The sequence below is a fragment of the Neovison vison genome, chromosome 4 (assembly GCF_020171115.1).
Source record: "Neovison vison isolate M4711 chromosome 4, ASM_NN_V1, whole genome shotgun sequence".
NCBI classification, from domain to species: Eukaryota; Metazoa; Chordata; class Mammalia; order Carnivora; family Mustelidae; genus Neogale; species Neogale vison.
In genome coordinates, this window is record NC_058094.1 from 9844163 (window position 1) to 9862061 (window position 17899).

General features: G+C 37.5%; 1 protein-coding gene across 2 annotated transcripts in view; it reads right to left on the reverse strand.

Annotated features, from left to right (window-relative positions):
- The window catches only part of EFR3A (EFR3 homolog A), a 117528-nt gene that overhangs the window by 53499 nt on the left and 46130 nt on the right, over nt 1-17899 (reverse strand). For both annotated transcript variants that reach the window (XM_044244933.1, XM_044244934.1), the window contains 4 exons: nt 10005-10155; nt 8974-9095; nt 4548-4697; nt 3837-3974 (listed from right to left, as the gene is read on the reverse strand). In XM_044244933.1, coding sequence (XP_044100868.1) covers nt 3837-3974; nt 4548-4697; nt 8974-9095; nt 10005-10155 — 561 coding nt within the window. The remainder of the gene's footprint in view (nt 1-3836; nt 3975-4547; nt 4698-8973; nt 9096-10004; nt 10156-17899) is intronic.

The window sequence follows — 17899 nt, forward strand, 5'->3', positions numbered from 1 at the left end:
GAATTATTCTAATTCTACAGTATGGATGCTAGTGGGAGATCTATAAGCACAGTCAGGCTAAGAGGTCAGATGAAGCATAACATTTTCATTCTTTAAGCGTCTGCCTTCAGCTCAGGTCATAATCCCAGGGTCCTGGGATCGAGTTCCACATTGGGCTACTTGCTCAGTGGAAAGCCTACTTCTCCCTCTGCCTGCCACTCCCCCTTCTTGTGCTCACTCTCTCTCTCTCTGACAAATAAACAAAAATAAAATCTTAAAATTTTTTTTCACCCTACAATTTCTCTCAACACAAAAACAATTTCACTTAGATTTTGAGAAAAAAGAAAATGTCTTATTTTTATATATGTAAAAAATCATGGAGACACTGCATAATGACATGCAAAATTCTCAATCACTTATAAAATGAAACATGTGACTTCAAAGAAACTTCTGGTTCTTACTTGAAGTTACTTCTAGACAACCAAACATCAAACATACCAGTTCTCTCTGTTGAAAAACTTGAGGAAACATGATGAGCTTTTATCTTTTATCACAGCTGTTGGCATTCTACAACCGAATGTCTAATTTTGTCTCCAAATGTCAAATTTTAATTTCAACAGCATTTTATAAATGTTGAGGAGCAACTTACATATAAAAATATTCTTATGGAATCTTTATAGGTTCAGAATCAATCAATGCAAAGAATTTCAAAGTTTAGAGCTATGGGCCGTAGCCTTTCATTTATTTGTAAAACAGGAGTGACAGTACCTTCCCTGCACAGGGTAACTACTGTGCGGAATAAATGAGATAAAGCTAGCAAAATCACTAAGCACAGTTGTTTGACAATGTACAACATCAACTTTAATCTCAATCTTTATCTCTTTTTCCCTGCTACGCTAACACCCCAAAGTTTTGCCCAAGTATTCAATGAACACTGATGTTACATCTGCTCTAAAAAGTCAGACTAAATTTTCTAGGTTCAAAAATTTCAAAAAGGAATTGTGATAACTGAGTGACCACACCTTACTAAAATACATCTCTACCTACTAAATGTACTGTACTTTAATCCTAATCTATTAAATTTCTCAAAAATTAAAATCTTAAGCTGAACATATTCTGGTTAAGAAAACCAGAGCCATAATTTATAAAATATGAAACAGGCAATCCTAATCCTAATAATTTAAAAAGAAATACCTTCAACTACGTAAAAGTTAAAAATCTCTGCATATAAAAATTGCCATGGGGCACCTGGATGGCTCATCCAGGTTAAGCATCCAACTCTTAATCTCAACTCAGGTCCTGATGTCAGGGTCGTGAGTTCAGGCCCAGCATGGAGCCTACTTAAGAAAAAAAAAAGAAGAAGAAGAAGAAGAAGAAGCAAGTAGAAAGAAAAGGCAAAACTATTTTACATAGAAAATATGTTATTAAAATCACAGCATTTGCCTTCATGCTAATAAATTTTTCTTTCAATGCTAAATTAACTTTAGAATATATAAAAAAGTATGCACTAAGAATAGTATTTTCAATGACATATTAAGTAATTTTTTAAGTAAAAATAAAAATGAAACAGTGTAGCATACTTTGCAAAATTAGTACCTCAGAGAAGTCTTCCAGAAGTAAGAAGGATTCATCTCCTAACAAAAGCATTTTATTTCTAGTTAATGAATGACTACAAAAAGTAGCTCTTAAGAAGAAAAAATTGCCCTGGGAAATTACTTGCAAAAAATGCTTTAGTGAGACACTAAAGTAGGTTTTTTATTTCAACCATTATTTGATCTAGTAAGAAAATAAGTGACTTAATAGAAATTTTGACTATCACATTTTTAATAAACAATCAATACAACAGGATACATTTTTCAGTATTTAAGAATAGTACATAAAGAAATAATGTTTCCCCCAACCCCCCCCAAAAAAAACCAAAATTGCAGGTTTAAAGTAAAACTTCCTAAAGTAAGCCATTTAGCGCTAAAAGAAGCTGTAAAATTCCCTGAAGTTAAAATGTACCACTACTGTTCTACAAAGTTCAAAATCCAGTTTGCTAAAGAGGCAGAAAACTGAACTTTATTTACCTCCTCTAGCATGGTACCAATTACTCCCGGTTCTTGTACCTTCTTGTCGAGAATTTTATTATTGTAACCTACTAACACATTGGCCCTGGCTCAAACCCTCCTCAGAGCTCTTGTGATTAACTTTCTCAAAGGGCAGTTCTGGCCATTTCACACCTTTGAGCTAAGATCATCAATTCCTTACAGATTTAAATATAAAACTGTGAGATCTCTATGGTGTGGCTTGAACTACATTTCTCTCATCTTACACCAACCAACCCCCTTCAATTCTGACACTCCAGCCAATGGCGTCAACTAATCTCTACTTCTCAGAGTCCACACTTCTTTGCCTCTGCTCATGCATTTCAACCAGCTAAAATCTACTTACCCACCTAAGTATCAAAAAAGATCACCCCCAATACCCCAAATTTGACTTGAATTCTTTTTTTTGAACTGCTATAGCACTTTTTTACCTTTCCTCATAACCTACATATGACAATTATTATGCATGTAAATTATCCATCAAAAGTTTGCCAAGGACAGGACAGTTTTATCCATGTATATATTCTCCAAAATACCTAGTATCTTACTGAGAGAAGGCACTTAATATTTAATTATCTCACTAAATAGCTAACATATAATTAAATATTTAATTAACAACTTAATTAACTAACACATGATCAAGATTTAAGTCCACTAAGTTCTATATAGTGAAAAGCATGGCGCTTCAGGCTACCCAACTCAAGCAGAGCTAATTCAGGAGCTTCTTTCTCTCAGGATCCCTCTCTAGATTTTTAAGGCCTTATACACAGTACCTCCCAGCTAATAGGAGTATTAAGACAAAAACCTGAAATCTGAGAAATTAAATCAGTAGGCCTGGACACTGAACAATAAATCTGCCTTTAGTTATATCTGATATAATTTTACTTCCTTACTAGCATTTCCATAAACCCACAGAGTCATTAAACAGTAGACCCCAATTTTTTTCGGGGTGGGGCAGTGGAGGAAAATCATGGATCCCTTTGGAAACCTAATGATTCTCTGATATTTTAATATAATTTTGTGGCTTAAAGACTCTTATTAACTAAAGCTCAACTCTGAGCCCAAATATTTGCCCTTAGTAAAGAATTCTGGTATATTATACCACTTTTTATATGTGTCATAAAGATGTTACAGTAGGGAAAAGAAAATGACAAGGCAAATGATTAGCAAAAATGGCCAGAAATTACAAAGAATATTATACAGTAGATCTATCATGTGATGATTGAGTTAGAACACAAAAGCCTGTGGAGAAACTCAAAGTTCACAAATGTATTTTCCTTGAGGGAAGACCAGATGTACCAATGAGATATTCAATATTCCTGCTCTGGCCAAAGATAAAAGGTGAAATTTAGAGATGTGAACGTGCACCAAAGCAGTCCAGCCACAGGAGAAAGAAAGCCAAGAAACAGAAGCCAAGGACTGGGATGAAATGACCACAGAAGCTATTAAAACGAGACACATCACACTTGGACACTGTTTAGTATCTTACTGTGCATACACATTTCAAGGTCTGGGAGTAGAAATTCATGGTAAATGATGCACAGGATATCAAGCACGTGACTGTATTTCATTTTTAAGGGGAAAATGCTGATGCATTGGCTGAACAGTACTCAAACACAGGATGTCAGCCTCACTCCTATTCTCTTCCCACAATGCTACACTTTCCACTAATAACACACTCATGCCAGCAAAAAGATTCCTCTGCAAGGAAATGAACACAGAATCAATACATCACAGTCACAAATAACCAGGAAAATACCAAGCCCTTACGCAAAAACTGGTCTAACAGCATTGTTCATGTTCCCAAAAGTTGCTCGACCCAGCAGTTCTCTGAAACAGTTTTCGGCCAGCACAGCGGGATTCTCTTCTTTGTCAGTGGCAGGAGGGGAGGGAGGAGGACCTGTGCGACTGGGAAAAAAAAAAGGGAAATGAAGAAAGCCACATGAAAGAACTTTAACACCAGTTTTAACAGCTAACAGAACAAACTCCACTCCACAGAAATGTTAAAATGTTTTCCTTTTCTCCCAAAACAACCTAAGAATAAGAAACAAACACAGTCTAACCTTTTGTTTAAAAAAGTGAATAGCAATTACGATCATTATTATTTTGGTTAGTTCTAACTGCCTAAGAACTAGCATCCCGGGTCTCTAAAGAATAACAGATGTTCAGCTGTGATTTCTATTTCTCACACTTGCAACTTTTAGTATTAATTCAAACAGCAATTTGGATGCTCAGCAACAAGCAGCAAGTGTAAATTTACTCTAAAAGAAATAAAACCTTAAATGTGTGAGTAAGAATCTGTGGTTTACTAAGCCTAAAGATGAATAATTTTTTCAGAAAGGAGAATATTTAAACTCATTCAAGTTTATGAGACTACTACTTATACAATACTAAGGACAAATTTGCTCATCCTGGCAAGCAAGCCCACAAACACATATATAAAAATAACACACCCTCAACCGCAGTATCTTTATTCCATACCTGTCAGTCTCTTCTATCTTTTGCATGTTAAACAACAGGGATGGAACAATTTTATCCATATGCTGGGGTTCCCAAATGGTAGCCCGAAGTTCATCATTAACTGTTTTGCGAACCACTCCTTGAATACCCCTGATTCCAGCAATTCGGATTCTATAAAAAAGAAAAAATTGAGTCATGAAAAAGATTTAACAAGTCTGCCTATTTAGCTAAGAACATGGATGCCAAGTAAATACTGTTATCGCAAGTCAACAAAATGAAAGTAACACAAGTCTAAGAAATTAATATCTCAAAAATCTAAGATAGAGATATGGTAGTTCTAAAAGAGATTTATGTTTTTTGTTTTTGTTTTTGTTTTTTAGTTTTTTAATATAATCGTTACCCAAATGCAGGCAGGGCTCAACCTCACAATCCCAAGATTAAGAGTCGCAGGCTCTATTGACTGACCCAGCCAGGTGCCCCAAGATTTACTCTGAATACCGTCTTTTAAAAATCAGTATTTAAAGTTTAAAAGGACTGTAAAATATAATAATATCAAGTTCATTTATTATTTTTTATAGAAAAGAATTTAATCAAAAGCATTAGGTTTTTCTAAGGGGTGACGATAATTTAAACTAGTATGAACTAGATTCTTTCCATTTCTTGCCTGGAAGTCTCAGAAGCTGAGTGAAAACAAGATCTCACTCCTCTTGAACTCCCTTCAGTGCTTTCTCAGACTTTTTCACTGTTTATCCCCAAGGACCTCTCCTCTGACTCCCCACAGTCCACAGAGAAGAAGACTAAGCTGGTTCCCATAAAGGTATTGTGACAAATGAGAACTATCAAAATGGGAGTACAGACAACCTCTGCCATGTTTAAACATACAGACCCATGTATACTAACCTATGTACACACCATGTATATGTGTGACTGAAAATCCTCATACGGAGAGAATTCTCTTGCCCTATTATCCCATCACAACCCACAACCCACAACTTTCTCAAGCTTTTCACTCCTCCTCACTCTTCTTCTTCTTTTTTTTTTTTTTTCAAAGTCTACAGGTTCAAGAATGAAAAGAAAAAAACATTAGAAAACAGCATATAAAAGCCGGGGAGGAAGAATCTCAAAAGCAGAGCTAACCTGGTCACCCATTTGCCCCCAAACAACTTCTTTCTGGCCCAATTTGATTGTTATTTATTTCCTTTTTTTTTTGCTACTACCAAAATATTCACCAAGAGAGGTTTATTTAGCTCACCCAGCACAGTCTTCTAAAAGTTACAGATTTTGAAGAATGAAAGCTATGGGGAAGGGGGTGACTGTGCTCACCCAAGAGGACCTAACACAGGCATTCAGGAATGGCAGATGGAGAAAAGGATAACAGGATCCTAAAGAGGTAAGAAAGTGAACAGGAAACAAAGACAGATGTTGCCTATTTCAAAGCTGTGTCTATACACGTCACTTTCTAAAACAAAGCCTTAGAGACTCTTGTACAGCTATCACAAGCTGGCAAGACTAACATTACTATCACGGTATCTGCTTTGTGTGCCTGCATCACTCCTTGGGTGATGAGAGGACTAAGCACAAGGTGGCACGGAGCACATGAACAAGATGCCACCAGGAGGATGGCTGATGCCTCATGACATAGCAGCCTAAATGGAGGGCAGCAGATGGTGATGCCTTTGTTCAAAAGGAGGAGGATCTATAGATACTACAGATAAACAGCTGGCATCCAATTCAGATCTAGATCTGGCCTAACCAATATATGCTAGCCATGAAGGAATTCTGCCTAAAGCACAAGAATATTGTAAGGCTCTAAATGAGTTAATGAGCTAATTCATTACAGTGCTTATCCAATAAAACATTAAACTGGCACACATTACTCAATAAGTGTTAGCTGCTCCTGCTATTGTTAATCATTATTATGACAAAGATGACTGCTACCATAACTGAAGGTTGCTTAGGAAATTAGAGTTTAATAATTAAGATTATGATGTACAGGGTGCCTGGGTGGCTCAGTTGGTTAAGCAGCTGCCTTCGGCTCAGGTCATGATCCCGGAGTCCCAGGATCAAGTCCTGCATTGGGCTCCCACCTCCACAGGGAGTCTGCTTCTCCCTCCTCTGACCTTCTCCCCTCTCATGCTCTCTCTCTCTCAAATAAATAAATAAAATCCTAAAAAAAAGAAAAAACTTTATAAAAAAAAAGGTTATGATGTATGACTTTACAGGTAGAACCATTTCTGTAAGGCAAATATGTTAAGAAAATCTTAAGTTTTCAGCACCATTTCCTAGTCCCCTGAATTCTATTTGATACAGTTTTGCTTAAAAAAAAAAAAAAAAGGGAATGACAGATAACTCAGTTATGCCTGAAGAAAACCAAAAGCACTTTTATTTAAAACAAAGTGGAAACAAACAAACAAACCTTGAATCTTAAAAGCTTTTTAACATACTCATTTATCTCACTGATTCAAACAAAATGTCATTTTGCAACTTCAAATATATAATTCTGGAAAGACTCAGAAAAAAGCACCATAAAGCCTTTCATTTGTATTTAGAAAATTTCAAGTTTCTTTTTATAAATAAATATTAGTGGAAAATGTGTTCAAAATACAAGATCTTGCACTAGGGGGCAGTACATACCTAAAAATAAGGCATCATAAATAATAAATTTTGAACTTTTTTTTTTAAGGATTTATTTATTTATTTGAGATGGGGGTGGGAAAGGAGAGAATCCCCAAGCAGACTTCCCACAGAGCATGGAGCCCAATGACCGGCTCAATCCCAAGACTCTGAGAACAGGACCTGAACTAAAATCAAGAGTGAGCCACTTAACCAAATGAGCCATACAGACAACCCTAAATTTCATAAATAACTATGGATAGCACAAACACTTTTCACCTACACTGGTTTATATGTGAAACTCACGTCAATCAAAATTTGAGAAATATCTGTATATTTAGTAATCTTTACGATACTAAACAAAAGAAATACTACATTCGATATATTTGCCATATTTTAAAAGAAAACAAAATTGTCAAAATCTTTAAAATCTATCCTTTTCTTTAGGTAATCTTTATACCTTTTTGCCCCATTAATAAGTTAACATCAGCCTTTGAGAACAGAGAAAAATTTTTTTATTTCTTTTTTTTAAGATTCATTTGAGAGAGAGAGCGTGTATGTGTGTGTGCAAGCTGGAGGAAGGGAAGACAGAGAGGTAGAACCTCAAGCAGACCCCTTGCTGAGCCACCCAGGCAGCCCAGAAGGGGGGGAAATTTTATTTAAAAAAATTTTAAATGTACTTTAGGGAGGAAAAAAAAAGGATTTTAATGGTAACTGGAAAAAAGAGGAAATTAGAAAGACAGTTACAGTTATCTCTACCTTTCTAAGGCTCTACACTCATAATAAAGAGTAACAGCATAATTCAAATTGGCCAATACTAAACTGAGGGAAAATTATACCTACGACATGTCAGACAATGTGCTTGTATCTGAAAACAACTAGTAAATCCCTTCTCAGCTTTCTCTCTCCATGTTAAAGTAACTTTTTACATTTGTTTTGCTTTGTATAAACCAACACTGTAAGTTTGCACATTAAAAGCTAGTTATATTTCTGCACATCCCTTATTTTAAAAGAAAACTAAAAATTACAAACATGCTAAATCTTGACTTCAAACTGCCTACAATAACTCTCTGAATTCAGGTTAGTCTCTTTCTTTTCAGGTGTAGTATCATAAAACTCAACTACTTTTTATTTACCAGATTCATTTTTATTTCAATTCCTAACTTTAGTTTCTCATTTCCACATATATATCAATCTATAGACTGTGCCTGCAGTTTAAATATTTGATTCCAGATACTAACAAGTATCCAGAAGAAATGTTTAAAAACACCCAAATCAGTTGTTAGGATAAACTCAGACTGACAATGATTCAGTAATATTTTTTCATTCATTCAATTTATGTATGTATTCATTTAAAAAGTACTTACTGAGAGCCTACTATGTGCTCGGCACCTATCAAACTAGTGATACACCAGGCCTCAAAACAAGAACCCTGTCCTCTTGGGAGTTCATATTCCATAAAGGAACAAGAAACAGAGATAAGAAGAAGATAAAAGACTAAACTGAGAAACCAGTCTCAGTTGGGCTATTTCAGCCAGTCCTTTTAACAGTGATAGAAAGTCATATTTCAAGAAAAAGTGTATTTTCCCATTTCCTTTGGTAATCGTTATGTAATATACTATTATGTCTTATAATAATCAAAACACAGAACTCATTAATAAACTACTCTAGGACTTTAAGTCACAGAGTAGGGGTGCCTGGGTGGCCCAGTCGGTTAAGCATCCAACCCTTGATCTCAGCACAGGTCTTAATCTCATCAGGGTCGTGAGTTTAAGCCTCCATGCTGGGTGCAGAGTCTACTGAATAATAAGTCAAAGAGTAAAATAATACATACTCTGTTCGTATTTCTGGATCACTGTGACAGGAATGACACATGGCACTGAAGCGAGATACAAAAAAGTCATAACGTCTGTGATAGGATGGTGTGTCTTCTTCAATATTTGCAAATTTGACAAACTAAAAAAAAAAGCACAAAAAAACCCAAAAAATATAAACATGTTATCACCTTTTGGAACATTTGGAACACATTTATTTTCATCCATTATTTGTTACATTAACAAGAACTATCCAAATAAGCATCAAGCGAAACATACAAAAATCATAAACACTATATACATACAAAAGAAATTTTTTAACAAACGAGAAAAATCAAGAATATAGCATTATAAATATTAACTTTAACACTTTAACCCAGTTTCTTTTGCGTGAGTAAGCCCACTCTCTAGAAGAAAAGGTCTTACTCTAAAAGCTCTTCTCCAGGGGCGCCTGGGTGGCTCAGTTGTTAAGTGTCTGCCTTTGACTCAGGTCATGATCCCAGAGTCCTGGGATTGAGCCCCATGTTGGGCTCCCCGCTGATTGGGGAGCCTGCCTCTCCCTCTCCAGCTCCCCTGTACTTGCGTTCCCTCTCTCACTATCTCTGTGTTATAGATAAATAAAATCTTAAAAAATAAAATAAAAGCTCTTCTCCATTTCCTAGACAATGACTGTGCTTCAATGATAACCTCAGTTAGTCCCAAACCTGCAGAAAATTTCATTCCTCAATCATGGGCTGTATCACAGATTTCACAAGAAGCAACAGAAAAAGCTAGAGAGAGTGCTTTTGTTTTTGTGGTTTTTTTTTAAGATTTTATATTTAAATAATCTCTATATCCCAAGTGGGCTCAAATGCACAACCTCAAGATTGAGTTGCATGCTTTGCTGACAGAAAGAGCCAGGCACCCCTAAAGACCGTGTTCTAATCATCCACATTTCCATTGTTTGTCCACATCCCCTGACCAGAGCATTTGTTTTTATCAGGTGAAAACATTCTAAGAAGAGATCAATCTAGATATGCTAATTAACCTGAAAGAGAACAGTTCTACTCACAGAATTTGTTCCAAGAACTTGAAGCTTTGGTTCCCCTGATTCTAGCAGCTTTGCTACCATATGAAGAAAGCTTTCCACAAATGGCTTGATGCTCTGAGAATGGCAAGCCATAAGAAGCTGGTCCAAAGCCTCCATAGCAATTAAAACATACCTAAGTTTAAGAGAAAGGTAATGTCAAAAGATTACTAGCTCTCCAAATTCTCTTAGGTGCTTCTTCATTGAGATAATCAAATGTAAATGCACAGAAAGGAAAAAGGCAAATTTAGTAGTTCCTAAGTGAAATCTTACTTCTCACAAACAGTAATGACCTTAGATTACATAATAACCCTCGTACTGAAGTATACGAAACTATACTGTACTACCACCACACAGTCTCCTTTCCAAACTCTTCTAAAGTTTTTTGTTTTTTTTTTATACTCCTCACCCACTCTTTATTTTTTTTTTTATTTTTTTTTCAATTTATTTATTTTCAGAAAAACAGTATTCATTATTTTTTTCACCACAGCCAGTGCTCCATGCAAGCTGTGCCCTCTATAATACCCACCACCTGGTACCCCAACCTCCCACCCCCCCCGCCACTTCAAACCCCTCAGATTGTTTTTCAGAGTCCATAGTCTCTCATGGTTCACCTCCCCTTCCAATTTACCCAAAAGCACATACCCTCCCCAATGTCCATAACCCTACCCCCCTTCTCCCAACCCCCCTCCCCCCAGCAACCCACAGTTTGTTTCGTGAGATTAAGAGTCACTTATGGTTTGTCTCCCTCCCTATCCCATCTTGTTTCATGGATTCTTCTCCTACCCACTTAAGCCCCCATGTTGTATCACCACTCCGTCATATCAGGGAGATCATATGATAGTTGTCTTTCTCTGCTTGACTTATTTCGCTAAGCATGATATGCTCTAGTTCCATCCATGTTGTCGCAAATGGCAAGATTTCGTTTCTTTTGATGGCTGCATAGTATTCCATTGTGTATATATACCACATCTTCTTGATCCATTCATCTGTTGATGGACATCTAGGTTCTTTCCATAGTTTGGCTATTGTGGACATTGCTGCTATAAACATTCGGGTGCACGTGCCCCTTTGGATCACTACGTTTGTATCTTTAGGGTAAATTCCCAGTAGTGCAATTGCTGGGTCATAGGGCAGTTCTATTTTCAACATTTTGAGGAATCTCCATGCTGTTTTCCAGAGTGGTTGCACCAGCTTGCATTCCCACCAACAGTGTAGGAGGGTTCCCCTTTCTCCGCATCCTCGCCAGCATCTGTCATTTCCTGACTTGTTGATTTTAGCCATTCTGACTGGTGTGAGGTGATATCTCATTGTGGTTTTGATTTGTATTTCCCTGATGCCGAGTGATATGGAGCACTTTTTCATGTGTCTGTTGGCCATCTGGATGTCTTCTTTGCAGAAACGTCTGTTCATGTCCTCTGCCCATTTCTTGATTGGATTATTTGTTCTTTGGGTGTTGAGTTTGTTAAGTTCTTTATAGATTTTGGACACTAGTCCTTTATCTGATATGTCGTTTGCAAATATCTTCTCCCATTCTGTCAGTTGTCTTTTGGTTTTGTTAACTGTTTCCTTTGCTGTGCAAAAGCTTTTGATCTTGAAGAAATCCCAAAAGTTCATTTTTGCCCTTGCTTCCCTTGCCTTTGGCGATGTTCCTAGGAAGATGTTGCTGCGGCTGAGGTCGAAGAGGTTGCTGCCTGTGTTCTCCTCAAGGATTTTGATGGATTCCTTTCTCACATTGAGGTCCTTAATCCATTTTGAATCTATTTTTGTGTGTGGTGTAAGGAAATGGTCCAATTTCATTTTTCTGCACGTGGCTGTCCAATTTTCCCAACACCATTTATTGAAGAGGCTGTCTTTTTTCCATTGGACATTCTTTCCTGCTTTGTCGAAGATTAGTTGACCATAGAGTTGAGGGTCTATTTCTGGGCTCTCTATTCTGTTCCATTGGTCTATGTGTCTGTTTTTGTGCCAGTACCATGCTGTCTTGATGATGACAGCTCTGTAATAAAGCTTGAAGTCCGGAATTGTGATGCCACCAACTTTGGCTTTGTTTTTCAATATCCCTTTGGCTATTCGAGGTCTTTTCTGGTTCCATATAAATTTTAAAATTATTTGTTCCATTTCTTTGAAAAAGATGGATGGTACTTTGATAGGAATTGCATTAAATGTGTAGATTGCTTTAGGTAGCATAGACATTTTCACTATATTTATTCTTCCAATCAGGGAGCATGGAACATTTTTCCATTTCTTTGTGTCTTCCTCAATTTCTTTCATGAGTACTTTATAGTTTTCTGTGTATAGATTCTTAGCCTCTTTGGTTAGGTTTATTCCTAGGTATCTTATGGTTTGGGGTGCAATTGTAAATGGGATTGACTCCTTAATTTCTCTTTCTTCTGTCTTGTTGTTGGTGTAGAGAAATGCAACTGATTTCTGTGCATTGATCTTATATCCTGACACTTTACTGAATTCCTGTATAAGTTCTAGCAGTTTTGGAGTGGAGTCTTTTGGGTTTTCCACATAGAGTATCATATCATCTGCAAAGAGTGATAATTTGACTTCTTCTTTGCCGATTTGGATGCCTTTAATTTCCTTTTGTTGTCTGATTGCTGAGGTTAGCACTTCTAGTACTATGTTGAATAGCAGTGGTGATAATGGACATCCCTGCCGTGTTCCTGACCTTAGTGGAAAACCTTTCAGTTTTTCTCCATTGAGAATGATATTTGCAGTGGGTTTTTCATAGATGGCTTTGATGATATTGAGGTATGTGCCCTCTATCCCTACACTTTGAAGGGTTTTGATCAGGAAGGGATGCTGTACTTTGTCAAATGCTTTTTCAGCATCTATTGAGAGTATCATATGGTTCTTGTTCTTTCTTTTATTGATGTGTTGTATCACATTGACTGATTTGCGGATGTTGAACCAACCTTGCAGCCCTGGGATGAATCCCACTTGGTCGTGGTGAATAATCCTTTTAATGTACTGTTGAATCCTATTGGCTAGTATTTTGGTGAGAATTTTTGCATCTGTGTTCATCAAGGATATTGGTCTATAGCTCTCTTTTTTGATGGGATCCTTGTCTGGTTTTGGGATCAAGGTGATGCTGGCCTCATAAAATGAGTTTGGGAGTTTTCCTTCCATTTCTATTTTTTGGAACAGTTTCAGGAGAATAGGAATTAGTTCTTCTTTAAATGTTTGGTACAATTCCCCCGGGAAGCCATCTGGCCCTGGGCTTTTGTTTGTTTGGAGATTTTTAATGACTGTTTCAATCTCCTTACTGGTTATGGGTCTGTTCAGGCTTTCTATTTCTTCCTGGTTCAATTTTGGTAGTTTATATGTTTCTAGGAATGCATCCATTTCTTCCAGATTGTCAAATTTGTTGGTGTAGAGTTGCTCATAGTATGTTCTTATAATAGTTTGTATTTCTTTGGTGTTAGTTGTGATCTCTCCTCTTTCATTCATGATTTTATTTATTTGGGTCCTTTCTCTTTTCTTTTTGATAATTCTGGCCAAGGGTTTATCAATTTTATTAATTCTTTCAAAGAACCAGCTCCTAGTTTGGTTGATTTGTTCTATTGTTTTTTTGGTTTCTATTTCATTGATTTCTGCTCTGATCTTTATGATTTCTCTTCTCCTGCTGGGCTTAGGGTTTCTTTCTTGTTCTTTCTCCAGCTCCTTTAGGTGTAGGGTTAGGTTGTGTACCTGAGACCTTTCTTGTTTCTTGAGAAAAGCTTGTACCACTATATATTTTCCTCTCAGGACTGCCTTTGTTGTGTCCCACAGATTTTGAACCGTTGTATTTTCATTATCATTTGTTTCCATGATTTTTTTCAATTCTTCTTTAATTTCCCGGTTGACCCATTCATTCTTTAGAAGGATGCTGTTTAGTCTCCATGTATTTGTGTTCTTTCCAAACTTCCTCTTGTGGTTGAGTTCTAGCTTCAGAGCATTGTGGTCTGAAAATATGCAGGGAATGATCCCAATCTTTTGATACCGGTTGAGTCCTGATTTAGGACCGAGGATGTGATCTATTCTGGAGAATGTTCCATGTGCACTAGAGAAGAATGTGTATTCTGTTGCTTTGGGATGAAATGTTCTGAATATATCTGTGATGTCCATCTCATCCAGTGTATCATTTAAGGCCTTTATTTCCCTGTTGATCTTTTGCTTGGATGATCTGTCCATTTCAGTGAGGGGAGTGTTAAAGTTATTGTATTATTGTTGATGTGTTTCTTTGATTTTGTTATTAATTGGTTTATATAGTTTGCTGCGCCCACGTTGGGGGCATAGATATTTAAAATTGTTAGATCTTCTTGTTGGACAGACCCTTTGAGTATGATATAGTGACCTTCCTTATCTCTTATTATAGTCTTTGGCTTAAAATCTAATTGATCTGATATAAGGATTGCCACTCCTGCTTTTTTCTGATGTCCATTAGCATGGTAAATTCTTTTCCACCCCCTCACTTTAAGTCTGGAGGTGTCTTCGGGTTTAAAATGAGTTTCTTGGAGGCAACATATAGATGGGTTTTGTTTTTTTATCCATTCTGATACCCTGCGTCTTTTGATTGGGGCATTTAGCCCATTAACATTCAGGGTAACTATTGAGAGATATGATTTTAGTGCCATTGTATTGCCTGTAAGGTGACTGTTACTGTATATTGTTTCTGTTCCTTTCTGATCTACCACTTGTAGGCTCTCTCTTTGCTTAGAGGACCCCTTTCAGTATTTCCTGTAGAGCTGGTTTGGTGTTTGCAAATTCTTTCAGTTTTTGTTTGTCCTGGAAGCTTTTAATCTCTCCTTCTATTTTCAATGATAGCCTAGCTGGATATAGTATTCTTGGCTGCATGTTTTTCTCGTTTAGTGCTCTGAAAATGTCATGCCAGCTCTTTCTGGCCTGCCAGGTCTCTGTGGATAAGTCAGCTGCCAATCTAATACTTTTACCATTGTATGTTACAGACTTCTTTTCCCGGGCTGCTTTCAGGATTTTCTCTTTGTCACTAAGGCTTGTAAATTTTACTATTAGGTGACGTGGTGTGGGCCTATTCTTATTGATTTTGAGGGGCGTTCTCTGAACCTCCTGAATTTTGATGCTCGTTCCCTTTGCCATATTGGGGAAATTCTCCCCAATAATTCTCTCCAGTATACCTTCTGCTCCCCTCTCTCTTTCTTCTTCTTCTGGAATCCCAATTATTCTAATGTTGTTTCGTCTTATGGTGTCTCTTATCTCTCGAATTCTCCCCTCATGGTCCAGTAGCTGTTTGTCCCTCTTTTTGCTCAGCTTCTTTATTCTCTGTCATTTGGTCTTCTATATCGCTAATTCTTTCTTCTGCCTCATTTATCCTAGCAGTGAGAGCCTCCATTTTTGATTGAACTTCATTAATAGCTTTTTTGATTTCAACTTGGTTAGATTTTAGTTCTTTTATTTCTCCAGAAAGGGCTTTTATATCTCTGGAGAGGGTTTCTCTAATATCTTCCATGCCTTTTTCAAGCCCGGCTATAACCTTGAGAATTGTCATTTTGAACTCTAGATCTGACATATTACCAATGTCTGTATTGATTAGGTCCCTAGCCTTCGGTACTGCCTCTTGTTCTTTTTTTTGTTGTAAATTTTTCCGACTTGTCATTTTGTCCAGCTAAGAGTATATGAAGGAGCAAGTAAAATACTAAAAGGGTGGCAACAATCCCAGGAAAATATGCTTTAACCAAATCAGAAGAGATCCCAAATCGTGAGGGGGGATTTCTCCCCCCTCACGATTGGGTGAGGGATCTCCTCTGATTGGGATCTCCTTTGATTGGGATCTCCCAATCTCTTCTGATTGGGATCTCCCAATCTCTTCTGATTGGGATCTCTTCTGATTTGGGGATAAAAAGAGGTTCAAAAAGAAAGAAAGAAAAAAAAAGAAAAAGAGAATTAAAAAAAAAAAAGAGATTGAATTAAAAATTCAATCAAGAATTTAAAAAAGAATTAAGAAAACAAAAAGATTGAAGAGATTAGGATCTCTTCTGATTTGGGGATAAAAAGAGGTTCAAAAAGAAAGAAAGAAAAAAAAAGAAAAAAAAAGAATTAAAAAAAAAGAAAATGAAGAAAAGTATAAAAAAGAAAAAAATATATATATTAGATAATCTAGTTAAAAAACATTAAAAAAGAAAAGGGTAAAAGTTATAAAAAATTTTAGCAGAAGAAGAGCAAAAAAAAAGAAAAAGAAAAAAATTAAATTAACTGTAAGACTAAAAAATCACAGGCAGAAAGCCATGAGTTCCGTGGTTTGTTTTCTCCTCCTCTGGAATTCTGCTGTTCTCTCCTTGGTATTGAAACTGCACTCCTTGGTAGGTGAACTTGGTCTTGCCTGGATTTCTTGTTGATCTTCTGGGGGAGGGGCCTGGTGTAGTGATTCTCAAGTGTCTTTGCCCCAGGCGGAATTGCACCGCCCTTACCAGGGGCCGGGCTGAGTGATCTGCTCGGGTTTGCTTTCAGGAGCTTTTGTTCCCTGAGCGCTTTCCGTAGAGTTCTGGAGGACGGGAATACAAATGGCGGCCTCCTGGTCTCCCGCCCGGAGGAGCCGAGAGCCCGGGGCCCCGCTCCCCTGTGCGCCCTCAGAGAACAGCTCCCAGTAACTCGCGTCTGCCCAACCTCCGGCCGCGCTCCGAGCTCACCGAGCTTGCGGCCGGTTCAAGGCAACTCCGAGCTGCGAGCTCACTGTCGGCTCTGTCTCTGCAGCCGGCTTTCCCGTTCCAATATCCGCAAGCTCTGCGACACTCAGACACCCCCGATCCTTCTGTGACCCCGCGGGACCTGAGGTCATGCTGACCCCGCGTGGGCTTCGCCCCGGTTTAGCCTCCGGAGCGATGTCCCTCAGCGGAACAGACTTTTAAAAGTCCCGATTTTGTGCTCCGCTGCTCCGCCGCTTGCCGGGAGCCGGCCCCTCCCCCCGGGGTCTATCTTCCCGTCGCTTTGGATTCACTTCTCCGCCAGTCCTACCTTTCAGAAAGTGGTTGTTTTTCTGTTTCTAGAATTGCTGTTCTTCTCTTCGATCGGCCGATGGATTTGCAGGTGTTTGCAATCTTTAGTTAAGCTCTCTAGCTGATCTCCTGCTAGCTGAGGTAGTCTCAGCCTGCTGCTTCTCCGCCATCTTGACTCCTCCCCCCAAACTCTTCTAAAGTTTAACATTAGCTTTGTATATATTTTTCTTTGGAAACACGGACATTTTCTATTTTCCAGATTTCTAACCATCTATCTTTGTATCTGACCCAAACGAGTTACTATAAGCAATGTGCCTGAAGTTTCCAATATAATCTATATGTATTTGTAAATGAGTGTAAAAAACGTCACCAGCAACAACAGAGCCTCATAAGGAAACATCTCATGAAGTTAACCTTACAATTCATCAGATTTTAAAAATTAAAATTGACTTTCAATAACTTTGTTTCAGTAACTCTAAGACTTGCTAAAATGTTTTAAGAGGTAACCACATGGAAGTAGAGAAAACAAGTATCACCTGAAGAATGGAGTACTCTAAGAAACAAGGATCATAAAATGAATATGGAAAAGTACTTATAATCCAAATTATCCAAGTTACTATGTTCAAGCATAGAGAATGGAGTAGGATGGCAGACCCTGATTTATAGGTAGGTATACAGCTAGCACAGCTCCAAATCAACATGCTTACATTCTCTGGACCTCAATATATAAGCCTAATGTTCTCTTTTATTATTCTACCGAAAGGTAAAAACATTAAGGGATTCAATTTCTATTATTTCCATTACAGAAATATTAGAATACCAGATATCAACGGATGCTTAAGCTAAAGGCAACTCTGTTAACTCACATGTCTATTCTTAAAACATGACCATCAGAAAAGTAATAAAACCTGCAAACATCTA